The following is a 20,438-nucleotide window of genomic DNA, read 5'->3' as shown; positions in this document are numbered from 1 at the left end:
ATCAGATGTAGAGGGACAAAGAGAATATCCAGCACTGTCCTTTTTTTTCCCAGTGCCTTAGCATCCACTTCTATGTTTGTCTGGATGAAAAATGTATCTCCAACACAAGTCTACAAAAACCTATCAGCAAATATCCTGGGACAATGTCAGTCCAGTTATCCTCCCACCTGAAGCCAACACTGAAATATTAGCCACCACCGGTGGTCTTCACAGGGTGGTACAGGAAAACCTGGGCAGTAGGACCATTAGCAAGGTCACCAGTTCTTCCTTCCGTAGCTGGTCAGAAAGCCTAGATGACACACTTACTTCCTTTGATATCATTCAGGTCACAGGCCCCTTATTTCTGCCTGTGCCTCAGCAGGTCTGGGATTTTACATTGTCTGTGCAAGTGTTCAGCTATCCTATCTGTGTTGGGTCGCCAGTTTTCTTTTTAATAAGTACTGCTGGGTGTTGGGGTTTTAAGAGTTACCCAAGCAAAGTCCCTCAGTCCAGAAGACATTCTTTCTTGCCACTATAACCCAATTTCCCCGTGGTAACTAAGACCTATTACTTTTGCCAGTTCAGTCCCTTCCTGTTGATTATTTAGCATAAATAGATGAAAAATAATTAAGGAAGAGTTTCAGCTTTTATAACATAACAGATACTATTCTGCCAAGTCAGTAGTTTTGGGTGGCAGGGTTCATAGTAAGCCACATGAGTGAATTTCATGAGCAGGGAGATGGTTACCATACTTATTTTGGTGCAAATGAGTTTCCTGGTCAGAGGTGATAAGTAGGATACTATGAATAAGGCATTTTATAAGTCAAACAATGTTGAGTGTTGATAGAAGCACAGCAGGCAGTGAAAACAAATCACATCTATAATGCATATTGATCCCAGGAGGACAACTGCAAACAGGAGAGACATATTTTGGTTGCTCTGGGGAACGCTGATATATCAGAAGCTCTTGGGACTGGCCCCTGAAGTTGGTAAATCAGGCAATCTATCTGCCCTGGGGTCTACTGGTTGCCCTGGGGAATGTTCCAATGTCAGGTGCTGGCAGGACTGGTCCCTGCAGCTGGAAAATCAGGCAATCAGTCTGCAGTGGAGACAGACTTCAGTTCAGTCTTGATGAGGGAAAAGGTATGGTTTTGAATTCATGCTTCTGCCATTATGGATACTTTTTACATAGTCTTTGCAAGGATAAGTCCATACTGTAAGTACCACTGAAGCTGGGGAAAGACACTGATACACATTCACTGGACAGAGCATCCTGATTGAGAGCCTCTTCCACAAAGGATGCTGCTCTCAGACAAGTATTTAACAAGTGGCAAGATGACCTTTACATTCTGGGCCCATACCGGGAGGTATACAGCTCTCAGCTGGAACTCTTTATACCTGTAAACAACTTTCATTTTTGTTTTTTCCAATCTTCTGACTGACCAGCTTACCTATTAGTGATACTAATAGGTAATAAATACTGATGGACTTTATGGTGGTCCATGAACCAATACAGACCTGTACCTCAGGACTTCTCTCCTTCTATCAAAAGCGAATTTCCATTTATGATTGCCTTTTAGTCACATACCTGATTGGGGCTGTTGTCCAAGAGTTGTTTATTTTAGTGGATATCAACAACCCTGCAGACCCTCTGTAAACCAGGTTATACTTCCTTTCCATTAGCCAGCCTCAAGGAACTCAGCAAGGTCCTTATAATGAGGTCACCTAGGTTTTTGTAGTAAGACTATGCTAATTTCTGCCTATAATGATAACCTTTCCACATTTTAAAAGGGGGAAGTGCAAGGCAATAAAAACAAATACCATAGTAGTCTGAGATGCCTGCCTATAATAGTTACTTGAGCCTTCCAAGCCTACTTGTATCTACCATTTCATTTAATAATGAATGCTACTTCACAGGTCTAACTTTATGATTTATTACAGTAGAAAACATATACTTCATAATGGGGAATTCAGGTACCATGGTGTTCATTACCATGTTTGTATCTAACATACCAGCATCTAGGAGCAAACCAAGAGCTGCTTTTCAAATGGAGAAGAGTGTAGTCAGAAGAAAGCATGATCTTGCTACAAAAACCTAGGGGACCTCACTGTGATTTCCAAAAGCAGGCTTGCCAGAGGCTTCCTACATCCTCCCTGCCTGACATAAACCCTGCCTATACCTGCTGCAAGAATGCTCCCTTGTTCTAGTTCCCACTCAAACCTGGCAGTCTTACACATTACCTAGTTAATGGGCGAGAGTAATGAAAACAAATGAGGCAGATAATGTCTCCCAAATCCCAAAAGGCCCAGCAAGTGTTATGCAAGTACAGAGTGTGCTAATTGTGAAGTGGATACAGTAGCATGGCCCAGGCCACTGGACCCCTAGACATTCAACTATTATGGCAGGCCCCAGTGTTTTTGTACTTTATCTCCCATCCTCTGGCATGCATATGCTTTACTAAAATACATCAACTCACCAAGTCCAATTAGCTTAATACCATCACTGCAATAGCATAATGATGTCTGTGGGATAGTAAGATGATCAATTGCTCCTCCAGACCAGAGTTTCACAACTTTGGCACTACTGATATTTGGGGCCAGGTAATGCTTTGTTGTGGGGGGCTCCCTGTGCCTTGGTAGAATGTTTACCCACTCTACCCACTAGCTGCCAATAGCATCCTCTACTCCAGTCATAACAATCAAAAATGTCTCCAGAAATGAAAATTGGCTCTAGTTGAGAACCACTGCTCCAAACCATGTTATGACAAAAAGCAAGAGGATTATATAGTACTCATATAAGACAGTAGACTCTTGTTCCTCTACAGAAAGCAAACCATCTTGACTATCTCTTAAGTTGAGAAGTGTAAGAAAACACTTGCTAGATCAATAGCTACATATGAGGTGCCAGGGTCTGAGCCAATCTGCTGTAGAAAAGATACCAAATCTGGAACCATCATTGTAATTAGGATACCACCCGATTATGTTTTCAATGGTCTAAAGTCGTTTTCCATGACTTTGTCCTGCATTTGCACCAGATACATTTTAAAAAGTAAGAATGTACTAGGAATAACCACCCCTAGAGCTTTCAAATCTTTGATGGTGTCACTAAGCTCTATAATTCCCTGATGGATATAGTATCACTTCTGGTTTACTATCTCATTCAGGGACTTTCACTTAGCCTGCCTGTAATAGCATCAACCAATTCGTAGGTCAGCCAGCTAGTATATCTATACCCTCACTAAACCCTAAGACTAGGGAAATATCTACAGGACGGCTATCTCTGGACCCTCTGTGAGATAGAGTAGTCTTGGGCCAACCACTGGACCTCTGTAAGTCCCCCTCTTACCAGTGACAATGGCAGTATTCTAGAAATCCAAACATCTTATGAGTTCAGAGCCATTGTCTAATCACTTGGCTTAAAGACTTCATTTTAGGATGGGTTTAGGGTAAGAGAAACATTATATACCCCTGACTATGTTAAAATTCTTCAACAAGATCTACGCTCCCTATCAATAATGAGCTCTGGATCTGTGAACTCCTTACTGCCCGGGAATTGGCTAAAGGGTTGTGAAACACCACCATATTGATTCAGATTGGGTTTCTGCCCATGCAACTTAGATTATATATGTCAGCTCAGTCTGCATAACTTGTTTGGGTAATTGGGCCCAGCTTGTCTTTGAAGATTAACATAGCCACTTAGTTTCTCCTCCCCAGGATCTGGTATAGATATACTAGCTGGCTGACCTATGGATTGGTTGATGCTGTTACAGGCAGAGCTAAGTGAAAATCCATGAATGAGACAGTAAACCAGAAGTGATACTGTATCCATCAGGGAATTATAAAGCTTAGTGACACCATCAAAGATTTGAAAGCTATAGGGGTGGTGATGAAAAATATCCAGTACAACATATATCCTATATGTCTTTTTAAATTGGGGAAAAGCAAGGTTTCCTATAGAATATAAAATCTAATTATATTTCATAGCAAAAAGCCCTGGGTATCAATTCAAACATTTTGAACATTTAAAGAGTAACTAATGTAAACCAGGTATATTTTAGCTACTGAAGATTAACAAATTATGACCCTGCACTCCCCCAAAAATTCAATCTGATGTAGTAACAATGGTAACTGATATATAAAAATCAAAACCTAACAGATACTAAATTTATATGCTCTCAGTTTTATAGTAACAAAAACAAGCAAAAGGAAATTAGGAAGAAATGCCAAAAAAAAGAATTGAAAATGTCAGAATATAACAAATATGAAAAAGAGTGGATAGAAATCATAGACTATGCAATGTAGTAAGTGAAATTTAAATGCTATGTTAGGACTAGAAAACATATTTCAATATGAAGAAATCAAAATTCTGCCACAAAAATTATATTCTGGAAAATGCATATTCAACAAAAACAAAAGGACCAGTATTTTATTCTACTAGTTACTATGTCCTCTAAACTGAGTCTATTTTAAAAATTCAAGCAAAGGGTAAAATACTGTTTATTGCAGACTTATTCATTACTTTTATGAAACTGACACTGGGAAATATGACTAGCTTGACAACAACATGGAAATAATAGGAAATACAATTTACAAAATGAAAATAGCATGTCTATAGATAATTTTTCCAATTTTTTTAGGACAGAAACATTTTCCACATATTATTCCTAGATTCTCCATGAATAATTTAGTAATATTAAAGATGCTTAGAATTATTCCCATAAAACCATCCTTTAACTTAACTTATTCCTTAACTTTCTGTTCCTTCCTTGTTGTGGAGGGCTCCCCTGTACATTGTAGAATGTCCCTCTCCTTATTTAACAAATATCTACTAACTCTCTACTATGTGGCAGATAATGTGCTCAATAATGGTGCAAGTTTGTGTGCTAAAACTCTGTTATACATAACTTGTTTTAACATCCTGCAAAGCATGTAGGACATTGCTTTATTGACCCCTTCCAGTAACCCAAACAACTGACAGTAATAACGTTTTTGGTGCCAGTGGATCATTGCCAAATATTCTGGATGGAATGAAAAGGAATAGAAAGAATATGACTTCAGAGTTAGAAGAGGCAACTGCTTCTCATCTAAATCCTATAAAAGATAAAAACTCAGAAGGCCTTTGAACAACAAAAATCAATTAAAACAGACTGTAGCAAGGATAAAATCAAGGCTATAGTACCACCCATTAATACAACTGAATGGATTAAGGGGCACCAGGCAAATACTTTTCTCTGGAGAATATATTTCAGAAACAAGTACCTAAGGGTATGACTATCCCATTAGTCTGATAGGCTTAATTAAGTCCAAGAGAGGCATGAGGTTTTTAAGAAACATGAGACACATAGCAAAACCATGAATGTGGTCGCTGGCACATGCATCCAAATCAATTAAATCAAAAACTAGTTTTTGAAAGAGATGCACTATCAAATGAACCACTAGTCTCTTCTAAGAGAGACTGTGACTGAGTGAGTACTAAAATGACCCTCAGTTCCCAAACTTCCACAGGCAAGAAGCAAGCTGCTACAGCTTCTAAGCATCCAAGAAGTCTATTTGCCCTCTTCAAATGTAGCCAATAATGATAACAAGAAAGGACCAACAGAGAACAATAAATTATCAAGCCCCTCTGAAGAAGCAGACTAGGGTTTATTCAAGGAATAAGAATAACATCTTCTCAGTGGGATTTCAGGATTTCTCTGAACCAGTGAATCCCATTCAAATCAATAAAGAGTATTGTAACAGAAACATTTCTTAGATGTTTGGATGATTAAAAGACATAAAGAGAGTATCCTAACTGGGAATATTAAGAAAACCAAATTAACTCAAAATGTATCACAGATGTAAATGTAAAATGGAAAACTATTAAATTTTTTGAAAAAAAAACACTGGAGAATATCTTTGTGATCTAGAATAAGGTAAAGAATTCTAAGACTTGATGACAAAAGCATAATACATAAAAGGAAAATTTGATAAGTGGAACTTCCATTAAAATTAAAAACTTTTGCTCTGTAAAAAACCCTGTCAAGAAGATGAAAACAGAAGCTGCAGACTGGATAAAAATATTTACAAACCATCTCTCAGACAAAGATCTAGTACTTAGAATACATAAGTAACTCTCAAAACTCAAAGTAAAAAATAAATAGTCCAGTTAGAAAAATGGGCAAAAAACATGAACAGATATCACATCAAGGATAAACAAATAGCAAAGGGGCACAAGCAAAGATGCTCAATATCATCAGCCATTGGGAAAATGCAAACTAAAACCACAATATTTCAGGGCAACAGAGCAGAATGGCCAAATAAAAAATAAGGATGGTAAAAGTCAAGTCACACACACAGACACACACACACACATAACACCAAGTGCTGACAAGGATACAGATAACCTGGATCACTCACACATTGCCAGTGGGAATATAAAATGGTATGTCACTCTGCAAAACAGTTCATCTGTTTCTCAAAAAACTAGACATAGAATTATCATATGACCCAGCGCTTTTACTCCAAGGCATCTATCCCAGAGAAACAAAAACTAGATTCACACAAAAAATGGATTCAAATGTTCATAACTTTATCTGTATTAGCCAAAAAACTGGGATCAGTCCAGATGTCCTTTAACAGGTGAATGATGAAACTTCTTAGTATTACCCAAATTATCTGCAATAACCAATAGAACTTCCCTAACAGAAAAGTAAAATGTATTAATAAAAAACACAACAAAGGAATGTTGATTCGATTATAAGTTATTAAAAAGATATATAAAATGAAATAACATAAAAGCATAAAAATTACACAACTTTTTAAATATATAATGTCTAAGTAAAAAAAATAGATATCTGTAAGTTAAAATCTTATTTCCTCAAAATGTATATTTTAATGTATATGTGTATATGATATAGAGATGTATGATGTATATGTACGAATGTTAATAAGAGTAAGTGGGTATGAATGTATGCATAAATGTGTGTTTTGACTGGGGTGATGTAAATGTGTGTTATGACTGGGTGATGTAAATGTGTGTCATGATGCGTAACTATTTGTGAATACATGTATCAACATGTGTATACATTAAAAGGGTTGAACAATTTAATGAGGTAATCCAGGTTGTGTTATGAGAAATTTTTATTTCCTTCCTTTTTTGTGTCATTTATTCCATTTTTTCCTTCATATTAACTTTTTTGTTTATTTTCTATCTTCTATATGTCTTGCAAAGAACCCATATTTAAAATCAGAAAACAAATTAAAGATATTTAAAAAGAGGCAACTTGGCTATTTAAAAGGCAGTATTTTAATATGGAATTTTGAGTGGATCCAACTAACTTTAGCTATGCCAAATAAATTTATTTTCTTATCTCATAAGAAGAATATAATCCTGGGAACATATCTAAAACCCTTTCAAAGTGTGTAGCCAGAATTTGGGGATATGTCACTGAGAAGTGACATTTACAAAAAAATATGTAACATATAGTTTTTTAGTTGTTCATATTATTTTGTAACTACTATCTCCAATAAGAAAAAGAAAGAAAAACAAGAAAATCATTTTTTTTTTAACATAAGTACAGCTGTTACTTAATAATGAACATCATTATTATTCCTTGCCACTATTTAATGAACCAGGTACTGCCTTATCACTGCATGTACACAATGTCCTATGAGGTAGTGGGCATTATAATCACCATTATTTAAGTTAAAGAAACTTGTCCAAGGCCACATAGTGCTATCACACAGTGTTCCAGCAAAAATTTAAACTCAGTTAAATGTCCTAATATCCCTGCAATACCATTGCATACTTTCACTCAATGTAAGGTGCTAATAACATTAAAGTAAAAGAATAGATATGTTAAAATACACATTGGCTAATTGCATTTTTAAGGACAGTGACTTAGAAAATAGAATTTCCTCATTTCTTTCTTGCCACAAACCACATTTTTACCAACCTTTCTGAGGAAGCTACAAAAAGCATTGCTTAAATACCTCCCACACACTCTGGTTAGACACAACGATACCTCTGGTCCACTTGAATGCCCTATCAGAGCATTTCTTTTTACTTTATATATGAAGACAAATAAGAGTAAGTTAATCACTACTAACAGTCTATCATAAAATTATCCTGACATTTTCACATCCCCTTAGAAGTACAATACATACATATAGAGAAATCCAAGTAATTAAGACAAAAACTTCTGGTATCAAAGCATTTTGTTACTATTTCTGAATATGCTTCTCAATTTGGCTTTCTTTACACATTGCAAAGTTTTCAGATCTCAAACAGTACCCATAAATATCATCTACAGTAAATAACTTTTGTGTCTGACAACAACACAATTCCTCTTCACTTAGTGGCCAAAAAAAGAGAAAAAATGTTCTATTACTCTTTAGGTCAAATTATGGACAATGTGAACAAAGAATCCCAAACTGCCTTAATCTGACATTACCTCTTCTTACTGCCTTCTGTGGAAGGTCGTGATTAGACTCCTAATATGCCTCCATGGAAAAGATCCATCTATTCAATCATTAATGTATCTGACAACTCAAAATTTCTTGAGCACCTACTATATATCCCATGCTGTTTCAGGTGCTGCCCATAATGAAGCTCCTAAGTTCCACAAGGGCTTTCAAATCACATACTCAGCACAAGAGAGCACAGAGTAGATTTTCCCAAAGCCTGTTCACTGAAATACTATCTAAAGCATAAAAGTAGTGAGCAGTGGAAGCAGGGTAAAGGGGATAAGCATAACAATGGGGTCTCCTGGCCAGTAAACTCAGAACTCAAGACAGCATTCCCTCTAACTAGACTCACAAAATAGATTCACTTTCACAGTGGTGCAATAGATACTTCCTTAACTTTCATTTTTTTCCTAAACTCATTAAACCATGGAATACATTTTTATATACTCTTAATACCTTCAGAAACTCTGCTCTGCAGATCATACTTTGGAAAATTCTGGGACTTACCTTCTCTTGCTTAAGGCCACAGATTCTTAAAATCTCTACCTATATGCACACTATAGCTGTGTGCAGAATTGAGTTTGGGCTAACATCTCACTGACACATGCTTTTCTACTTATTTTTCTCTATGAGTTTCCACTATTTCCGAAGCTTGGTCATTTGAATTTCAACAAAACTGACTGAGCAGAGTACCTAGTATTTCATGGTGGTTGTGAAACTCCTTAAAGCAATAATCCTGAAATGAAAAGAAACTTTTCTCTCTATGCTCCCAGTTGAGAATTTACAAAATAATTAAACATTAAACTGGATGCCTATTTTGCAAAATGGACTGAAAAGATAACTGGGGTAATTTTTTAAAAAGAGGCCAAGGAAAATTATAGCATCCTATATTGAATTACTGCTTGAAAAAACTCTAAGATTCTTGGCCTTATGTCTTCTCTAAGCCAAGCAAGCATCACATACCAAAAAAGCAAAAAACAAAAAACAAAAAAAACTTAAGAATGCAAAATAAAAGATAGAACAGTAACTAATAATTAAATCCAGCTTTGAGTCCCTTGCTAATCATTTCTCTAGTTCAACTTTTTAAGTAGTCACACTGCAGCCAAAGTCCTCTGGTGCAGAATCTACCTTGAAATTCCAATCTAATACTGGAAATTTAGTGCTGAATCAAATGGAGAGTGTTGAGACCTATTTCTGAGAGAAAAGGATGGACAAGAGAAACAAGAAACTAACACCACTAGGAAAAGTTATCCGGCTATTGGTCAGCAAAGAAAAAGAGCTTTACAAGGTTTAGTAATTGCTTCTCTAGGTTTACTAATGACCTCCCAACCCAAAGTCTCAAAGAGATGAAAAGATTATTTTGCTTAACAATAGTAAATGAACACTCATCCACAAAGAATTAAAAAGTGCTTGAATAAAAACAAAATATATGATAAAGATTCATTTATGTGACATTTTTAAAATTTTTGAAAGTTACATCAAAATATACTATTTTCTGTTAATGTTAGGTTACAATATATCAAAAGTGAGTGTCAAATATAATTTACCTGAAAATGTTTTATGACACAATTTTCAGGTTAACATATACAAAAATTAGCCCTTTGAAGCATCTATTTTACTTCTCTTAATTTTAATTCTTCCCTTTTCCTTTTGCATCCAAGAACCAAAACTTCCCTTTGATAAATGATATTACCTCCATTCAAAGTTAGATAATCCCCTCTAACCCTATTATCTCCATTAAAAAAATACTTTCCCAAACCTACTTATATTTATTACAGAACAATAGAAAATTCAAGCTGTTTCCAAATACACATTTATGTATTTGGTACCTCTTGTACCTTTTGCTCTTAACTTCTTTTTGTGTTATCCTCACACCTGTGGAAATCATACACGCTTATTGTATCTCATATTTTGTTTTCCTCTACTTACCAACTACATAACATTAATTTAATCTCCTCTTAGACAGATGATGTCATCCAAACTGAGCCCTGACTTTGGTTTCTCTCAAGTTCAAAGAACAGCAACAACAAAAAAAAGCACACCAAGGAATATGTTAATTTTCTCAGTCAGTTTCAAATTAAATTGATTTTAATAAGATAACTTATTAATGTTATGCTTTTTAGGTTATTATATAATGTTACCTACGAAGACTATACATTCCCTTGCTTCTAACTTATTTACAGGAAGTTTTCAACTCATTTCTTTCCTATTCCCACTTAAATCTCCAGTTTCCTTCTACGCTCTCTTTAGACTTGAACAAATAATTGAGATTTTTGGCTCCCCAAATTCCAATTCCAAATCTGCAAAAGTGGGCTAATTCATGTGAGCAGACAAGTTAATTTTAAAATAAAGTATAGACCGTTATAACTGGCTGTTTGAAATTGGGGAAGAAATGGATTACATTCATAAAAATATTGAAATTATTTGATATGGTTAATATACCTACTGTGAGTCATAAACAAAAACTTGAAAAACATTAAATATAGCATGAAAACTAGTATCAATTCTAGCTCTTATTGACCCATCTATAAAATCACTATGAAGTCACTCTGCCTCTTGTTCTGAGGTTCTCCATTAATGAAGAAACAATCTGTGATTTCTAACATTTCTTCTAAGTGTCTGGGTTCATTTAGATATTTAATGCAATTTCAGGGCTGGGTTTTGTATATGTTATACTGTAAACAACTACACATACACACAAACACAAACATACCACAATAAAATATCTTTCTATTAAGGAAAACTTTCAGGAAAAGAAGAATGCAAAACTCCAAAATAACAAGTAGGCATTTTCAGTTAACTGTAGGAGAGCAACTGTTATATCCCTTCCTAAAAATCAGTGTAATGTTATCTATCAAAGATGAGAATGAAGAAGCCCTTCAAACCCAGAATTTGCTCTTATAGGAATAAAGACTAAAGGATAACTTGCACATTTACGTAAACATATATGTTCAAAGATACATACTGCAACATTGCATATATAATGTGCAGTTCACACATAAGTCCAAACCTGAATTCTTGATTTCCAGTCCCAAGTCTGTTCAATCCAGTCTTCCATATTCTAGCAAATGGCCCCAGTTAGTGAAGCCAAATATCAGAATTATTATGTATTTCTCCTTCACAGCTCCCTAGGAAATCCAATCTCTTTTTCCTTCTAACTACATTGAAAATCAGTCACTCCTCTACATCTCCACTGCTACAGAGCCAGTCCCAGTCACCTTTATCTCTAACCTAGAGTATAGTATAAACCTCCTGGGTGCTTTTACTTCCATGTACTCTTGTCCCTCAGAACAGCATAAGTGAAAATGGTCATTTTAAAATATAAGTAACATCATGCCCTTCCCCGTATAAAACTCTCTCATGACTTCCCATTGCACTTTAAGGAAAACCTAAATATCTCATGCTGGAAAGCATCTCTTAAGGCTGGCTCCTCATTTTCCAGTATCAAAATAGCCTTCTCTTGCCCACAGATTTTCTAGGTACACTCTTCATACTATTTGTTCCCTTCATACACTCACCTTAATCTCCAATTATCTTGCTTATTTATTAATTTTGTATTTCCACTGGTATATAAAATTCACTTAACATGAAGCTTTTTCTCTATTACTCCATACCACATAGAGTCCACATCAATAAATATGCATTGTTATGAATGACAGAATAACATGAGGGCAACCTGAGTTTCTGCTTTCATTTGCCACAGATAAGCTATTTTTTAAATTATGGGTCTTAATTTAGAGTAGAAATTTACAGATCAGCCAAACCCTCTATCTAATAATCTACTTTTAAAATTCAATGAAAACTGCACAGTACACAATAATGTACTAAAATTCATGATCTGGCTTCAGCAATCTTCCTGGCTTCATCTCTGGACAACCACACACACACATCTTAATTTGTGGTCATTCCCCTTTGGGAAAGAGAATCCATTCAGAATTGCTGCAATTCAAGATATGGAATGAAAGAGATGAAAATAGGAATATTGCTGAGGACAGATTAGGCTTTTTTACTGGAATACACATTTATGTTTTAGTTTAGGGAGAGAGATTTTTTATCATAGTTTGTATACTTTAAGAACAAGTAGAAATCTGATCAGCTGGAAGAGTGAAAGATTAGATTTTATACAAAGAATAATGCTATAAGCAGGATAATATTCTTGCTATCATAGCTATCTTGTTTCATGTGTAACAGACTAAAATTTAGATTTTTCCTTAGTGTTAAGATTTCAAAAGTGTTATAGTAAAGCTTAATATGCCTTGTTCCCCAAACTAACCCCAGTGATATGTGAAATTGGCCTATGCAGTCTTGTCCAATCTTAGATAACAGACTTGGATCTACATTAAGTACTCTTCCCATTGATAACATATTCTCCTTATCTCATTCATTCCAAACTATAAAACATTTTTAAAACACCCTCTATTGGTCCACATGCTTGCATAATCTATTTTTATTTCCAAGATGAAGTCTGCATACCTAATAAGTGCATCCGTAAAACCATGCTGAGTAATATATGCTTTGGGATTGAAATGTTTGTCCTATTTGTTGTCATTCTATAATTGGGCAATGGTCTTGGGAAATGTTAACACTTATGATATTAATTTTCAATATTAATACTCACAAATATAACAATCTCAACTTCTTAAAAATAATGCTTTATTGCATAATGCCCTAATTCTCCTTTCTTCATACTCTCCTTTCTTCATTTACCTAAGCCCTGAAAGCTTCTGAGTCTATAACAATTTTTTCTGATTTTATTTCAATATTTGCTATTAAAAGTTCCAAAAAGGATTATAAAAATGTATGATCTATTTTCATTAGCATAGCATTCTGGCTCTACTATAATTGCTTTTCCATTAAAACTGATTTTTTATTTTAAAGAAAAAGTATAAATGTAAATAATCAAATTTCTGTTTTGAGCCTTTGAATAATGTCCTTCTTCATCTAACTGGAGCAACACATTAAATAACTGATGAAGTTTTACGTCTCTAAACTAGAGTCACAAGTAGAGCTAGTTTCAGTTCTTAGGAAAAGCTTCAGTTTCCCTATAAATTTCACCTCTATCTCAAATCAAGAATTAACTGTCCAGGTTGCAAAGCTGTAAGCACAGCAAACAGAACCACATAGGGCACAACTACAGATCATAGGACCCCAATGAGGTCACAAGGGCAAAGGAAAATAGGTCATTGCTTTTTGAGGACTGTGTGCAATATGGGGAATGAGTACCTGAGAATTAAAAATTTGGAGAACCACTGAAGCAATGAATAATGCAAAATACATCTAAAGCTCCTACCTCACACAATTTACATCAATGGCGAGTGAAAGAGACTTACGTCCTTGCCATCCTTACCTGAACAAGTGAACTGTTATATAGAGTTAACGGCCTAGTTTCATACTACTTTTTAATTGAAAACAAAAACATAACAGAAACTTACCTTCCAAAAGGGACCCCAACTGGTATTTTCCACTAAAAAATTTTGGCAATGAAAATACAAGTGCTCCCAGGCCTATCATAAACGAAGCAAACATAAGCCATCTTGGTTTGTGTCCTCTTTCACCAGAGAATGATACAAATAAAGACAGCAAACAGAAGGAGATGTCATAGCTTGATGATATCAGGCCTGTCAGGGAACTCTTCATTTCATAGCGCTTCTCAATAGTGGAAATGCTAATATTTACTAGGCCATTTACTACAACACCTAAAAGAGAGAAAAGGAAATTTATGTGCATTATTATAATGATACCATACAGATCATGATTATTAACATACTAAAGTTTGGTTGTTTGGTGTTTTTTATATTTTTAAATGTGCCAGTTTTAAATGTCTCAAAGTTTCAAAGGGAGGCAATCCAAACACACTTCCTTATATATCAGTTTGCTTTTAAATTGTACACTTGTGAATTTTCAGGTGTTAAATAAAATTGATGCTCATCACGTACTAAACCACAGCTAACTTCCTTTTCCTTTAAATGACGGACAAGGCAGACTGGTAGTCTCATGAGGCTGGTTTACTAGAGTTTCCAAGTGCAGAGTACTCTCATGGACCCCACTGGGAAAAGCACAGAAACTACAGATGACTCCAGAGGCCGTTTAGAGTAATGCTCAATTGCTTTCCAAGCTCAGTCCTTTAATATACTTATATGTAACTGAAAATCCTTGTATAACTTTGAATAGACATTAAACTTATCATTTAAAAAGTCGTGGAGCAAAATAAACTAAAAGTTTTATTTCAACTAATTGCATTCTACTCTACATGGAAATTAAAAAGCAAAACTTAACACTTCATCTGCTTATTATAGCTATGATGGAGGACTATAAGACGAACAGGAAAACCTCGAAATCTGAATTTGACTGACAATAAACAAGTCCTGTCCTGACAGAGGTTAAATTTACAGGAGTTTAAACATTATCCTAAATTGAGAATAAAAAGCATCTGAGCAAATTACAAAGTTTTTACCTAGTTACTCCTTTTACTTAAGAGGATACCAGAAATTGTTTCCATGCATTAGTCAAGACAAAGACTATACACAAGCTATGATCTCTACTAATCTCTTCCAATTTTACTTTATCAAGGCTGTATATAACTGGAAATGCAGTTCAAGAAAATTGATAAAACAAGTTTTAAAAGTTCTAACATGATTTTTACTTTTATACCAGTTTAATAAGTCTATAGGACAATTTACAATTCCTATGATTTCAAGATAAAGAATCTAAAGTACCAGGGATAACATGTTTATAAAAGATAAGATTATCTGAAAATATGAAAATTTCCCACCCAAAAATCAACTTCCCAGCACACCTGCCATACTGATTAAAAGTCAGTCATCAGAATTCATGGCTGTTATGGTAAAACTTCTCTAACAAGGTAAATTTGTAAACTTTTGTGGAAGGATAGCACTTTAAGCCTATGAATCCCAATATGAATTCTATGCTACAGAAGTTTTCAAAACTCTGTTTTATGAAAAAGAAATTCCATAAAATACTGCATACTCTATTTGTAAATGTATGAAGAGACACATTAGGAAATTAAGTGCTCAGAGAAATCCTGTTCATCTTTGAGAAATACTGGGTTAAGTAAACTCACTTGACAAGTTTTGGGTTTGTCTTTTTCCCCAATTAAACACCTGTTAATGTAGTATGGAAATAGTCTTTCCAAGGACCATGTTTAAGAAACACAGTTATAATGTTTTCAGTCATTCAAACCTAAACTGAAACAAGAATTTACTGGGTCACCTTCATCTCAGATTATGCTTCTTAAATTGGGGGCCTCTGGGAAGATGTAGCTCCAAGTTAAACCTGACACATTTTTCTAAGAGTGCCAATTATATATTTGATAATTTTAAATAATATTTTATGCTAAATGTAAAATGGTGTATTCTGGAATACTATAGCAGTTTCAGAATATGTTGCAAGATAAAACACATGACAAATATTTTACTTGTGTCCAGCTTCTTTGAACTTTCCATTCCTTTGACACTGAGATGCTTCACAATCACTGATTTTGGACAACTAAAATCAAGACATTGAGAGCAGGCAAACTCTGGTGGGGACAGGAAAGGTGGAAAAGGAAAAACTCTTCAGCATAAAACCACCTTTAGCAGAAAAACTGCAGATAACTTGGAATCAACAAACACTCAGACCCTGACGTGCAAAGCAAAAGACCCTGAGTTACTTTGGGAGGAGCAGAAATTTAAAGAGAGGAATATATTCAGATTTATTCTTCTGTTAATCTTCAAAATGAGCAATTTCCAACCCCTCCCCCAAAAAATATTTCTTAGATTGCATTTCTTCCAATCAGTCCATGATCGCTTCTTTACAAAATATTTTTTATCTATGGCTCAAGTGATACATTGAAGAAATAACTAACCTTCAGATTGTCCTTCCAGAGCTTCCACCTTACTGGCCCACCCCTCTTTCAACTTGTCACCTTCGTGTAACTTCTCATTTCATCCCCTTCAGCAACATTGCAGCAGCTTTTACCTTCTCTATGTTTTCTTCCAGGAAAGCCACTCTGTCTCCACCCTAACCACTCACCCCTTCAAATCAGGCTTAGGTCGCAAACTCCCCAGGGTATAAACCTGGGCTTTATCAGTACTTCGCAGAGAAGCTTAAAGAGATCCAACAAAACAGATACTGCATAACTCTTGCATTTGAAAGGCCTCACCCTTCAACAACTGAAGTCCCTGCTAACCTTGAGCCTAGCCCCGATGTACAACTCAAATTAAAGTCATAAAACATGAATGTCCTTATCTAATCTATACTATATATGTGTGTATGTATATGTGTATCATATACATACACGTGTATGTACATATTGTGTGTGCATATATATATATTTTTTTCAACAGGTTTCTTTATAGAAAACTACCCTACCCTTGTCTGCAGATTCATTAATCCTCCAGTTCCAGAAACAATGTAAAAAATGTCTTTAATGAGGGGTTTAGCAAAATGTATGCTTTCCTAATGGAGAATGGATTCCCTCAGGACAAACCGTTCCCAAAGGAAGGCTCCAGTAAGTTCCATCTTCCTAGGAGGATTCGAATGTCCCAAACTGAGGTAGAACACAAACAAGAAAAGGCTGTGTGGCAAGTTTTAAATGTTGCGACAAAGGAGAAGCTAGAATGTGGAAGCCAGAACCTGGCCGGCAGCTGCGGTTCCGTGGAAGCGCTTGCAAGTGCCATGCGGGGGCCGCCGCGCCCGGCGCGCGGACCACCCGTTGCCCGCGCACCCGTCGCTCCCGCCCGCCGGCGCCCGAACGGCCAGTGCCCTCTCCGGCCGGCGCTGGACATTACCCTGCGTGACGGCCAAGAGGCAGTAGTGCAGCAGAAAGCCCTGGGGCGTGTTGCAGCGCTGGAGGCACCGGGGCTGGAAGTTCCCCCATCCGTAGGGCCCCTCCTCGCACGCGGACAGCGACGCCGGCCCGGCCGGCCCGTGGGAGCCAGGGGCAGTTGCTGAAGGCAGCGGTAGCTCCGGTGACTTCTGGGGCATCTGAAGCTCCTGGTGCTGCGAATCCTCTTTTGGGCTGTCGGTGGGCAGGGCAGAGACCTCGACGTAAGAGGGCGATGCAGACACCCGGCGAGGGGTGTCTGGGCTGGAGGGGACGAAAGCCGGGTTCTCGATGCCTTTGCTGCTCTCCATGGCCCGACGGAGTTCTCCGAACTCGCGCGCGTCCGAGCGGCAGGACCCACGTCCCGCCCTGGCTCCTCCCCCGCGCAGGTGGCAGCGCCCCCGTGCGCGAACTCCGCCCCGCCTCCCGGCTTTGCCTCGCGCCGCGCCCGCGGTCGCCGCTGCCGCGAGGACCGTGCCCCGCGCGCTCGCCCCGCGGAGTGGCCCCGCCGCCGGCTGGCTGGCGCTCGGCCGCGCCGCACCTGTGGCGCCCGGGGCCCGCCCCAACGCGCGGCATGCGCCGGCGGCCTGGCCGCCAAGTGCAGCGGCGCAGGCCCTCAGCCCGCGGCGCTGCCTCCCGGAGCCCAGGGACCGCGAGCCAAATAGAGGTGTGGGAGGCTGGTGGCCGTAAAGCTCCCCCTGGGCACTGACTTGAAAGCTGTAAACACAGTTGCATCAGGATATCGTTCAAGAAAGTGCCCTGTGGGTTTCTTCCTTTGATGCTTACCAAACCAGGCTAGGTCTGGACTCCGAGAATCAAGCACAGATACAGTACGTTGGATTCCGTGAACATCGCGGTAAGACTTTTACCTGTCATTCTCCCTAGAAACGGAAATCCCCACCCGCCTCCCCCCCTCTGCCACCACCATTAACATCACAACGCAACCACCTTTTCGGTTTTACTTCCTCAAAACTGAAGTAATGGAAATTAATAAACTTTAAAAGCATATATATGATATTCTTTCTGTGCATTGCTGATAATCATGTACAATTTCTACCTGTGCAATTAGTAAGAAAAACACTTTGAAGAACAGAACGCCATTTACAATAGTTAAAATTCATTCATTCATTCATCAAAAAATATATATTCCTGGGTGTCAGTGTTCTAGGCTCTGGGAGTACAAGAGTGCACAAATATTGACAAATACTCTTACCCTTACCCTTTTGGTGCTGGCATTCTAACAGGAGACAGATAATAAGTCATGATTATGTAGTACACCTTATGGTGATAAGTGCTATGGAGTAAAGTCAAGCAAGGACAGGCTAGAATCAGTGTGTGTTGTGGGAAGCTGGAGACTGAGATGCAATCTTAAATAGGGTAGTCAGGGAAGACTCCCTGAGAAGGTACATTTGAGCAAAGCTGGAAGGAGGTAAGGGAGGGAGCCTGGTAAGCTGAGAGAATAGAATGGCTGAGGTGAATGAGGAGGATGGAGAGCAGTAGGAGTTGAGGGCAAGTAAAGGTGCAGTTGGAATAGGGAGAAAGTGATGGGGCCTCCTACCTGTGGAAGACCTTCAAGGACTGTGGCTTTTATTGTGGGTAAAATAGAAAGGTTTGGAGCTAACATGATGACATGATTAGGTTTTCAAAGGCTCCACTCTCTCTCCCCTTCTGAATATATACTAATACATCCCAAAGTAATATATTTTAAACAAAGACATTTTTAAGATTATATGTCAAGATCTCCAAATATTTATCTTTTCCTAAGTTATTTGTTAATAAGGAACATAATAAAACCGCACATTTCCTTTTTGCTAAATAATCAGGACAACATTCACAAAGCTATTATGCATCATAAGACAGCTGAGTGTTAAGAAACCTGCTTCCTCATCTAATTATTGATTATAAGATATCACAAAACAATGTGTCTGGATTATTTTTAGCAAAGTCAGCAGAGGTCTCAGAGGTTACAGGATACATACTTCTCTATTGCAGTTGATCCTTGAACAATGCAGGGGGCTAGAGGCAGTGACCCCCACACAGTTGAAAATCCACACGTAACTTTTGACTCCCCAAAACTTTACTAATAGCCTACTATTGACTAGAAGCCTTACCAATAACATAAACAATAGATTAACCCTTAGTTTGTATGTTTTATGTATTATATACTGTATTTTTATAACAGAGTAAACTAGAGAAAGGAAAATATTTTTTCAAATTGTCACAAATCTCAAAAAAAATTGCAATACATTTATTGAAAAAAATCTACGTGTTAGTGGACCCATGCAGTTCAACCCCACGTTAAGGGTCAACTATATATTGTTTTCAAAACACTGGTATTTATAAGGACTCTGTCATTAAAAGTTAGAGCACTTCACTAAATACTAATTATTCATGCTATCAAGTTCTAGAGAGTTTTCAAGTCTTGCTGTCTTCATGTAACACCTTGGCCTGCCAAAGAAACTACTTCTAAATTCAGTGCATATACCTCTTAAATAGCAGTGATTTGGTAGCATATGATGGTCATATCCAAGTGTAGCCTTAAACCCAGGGAAGAGAAAGAATATGGTGATGGAAAGGTTACTTCTCAGCCTGAAACTACATGTTTTTATTTCTTCAAACTCTAGGCCCTAGGTTCATTTAAGATGGCCTAGAGGAATGTTTTTCAAGAACAATTACTTTTTAATAAAGTAAACTAGTATTCAGCAGAAAAAAAATACACAGTACGTGGCACATAATGTGATACGTACAATTTTGTGAAAATTTTGTTTCAGTGTATATGCTTTGTTTACCAAGACGAGGGATTGAGATATAAAATAGATACCTTTGAACAGACATATATCCTGTTCCTTGTTCTCTCACCATCAAAAAAAGGTCTAGACAGGCCTAGAACATAAGAATAAAAGTAAGAGCTAACATTTTTTAAAGTCTGCTCTACATCCTAACATTAATCCTTACAAGAGCAGTGGTTATTATTATCTACATATTACATATCAAAGAAACTACATTTCAGAGAGGATTAGGAACTCTCTCAAAGTCATATAGCTATGAAATGACCTGCCACTTACTCAGGATTTAAACTCAAAGTTCTGTTAGTCAGATATCCTCCCTCAACTTTGCATTTTCCTTTATACTTCCTACAGTCTATCTCTGTTGGTTAGAATTATTACATAGCAATTCTGAGAGATCAGAA

At 37.1% G+C, this 20,438-nt stretch overlaps 1 protein-coding gene across 1 annotated transcript in view; it reads right to left on the bottom strand.

Annotated features, from left to right (window-relative positions):
- Nucleotides 1-17,647, bottom strand: part of SLCO4C1 (solute carrier organic anion transporter family member 4C1) — a 69,149-nt gene extending 51,502 nt beyond the window's left edge. Inside the window, exons 1-2 of the mRNA XM_036925793.2 lie at nt 17,214-17,647; nt 13,857-14,120 (exon numbers count right to left, since the gene is read on the bottom strand). Of these exons, the coding sequence (XP_036781688.2) occupies nt 13,857-14,120; nt 17,214-17,559 (610 nt within the window). The 5' untranslated portion in view covers nt 17,560-17,647. The remainder of the gene's footprint in view (nt 1-13,856; nt 14,121-17,213) is intronic.
- Nucleotides 17,648-20,438: the final 2,791 nt, after the last annotated feature.

This window comes from Manis pentadactyla, chromosome 2, assembly GCF_030020395.1.
Source record: "Manis pentadactyla isolate mManPen7 chromosome 2, mManPen7.hap1, whole genome shotgun sequence".
NCBI classification, from domain to species: Eukaryota; Metazoa; Chordata; class Mammalia; order Pholidota; family Manidae; genus Manis; species Manis pentadactyla.
This window is presented reverse-complemented; position numbering and strand designations above follow the sequence as displayed.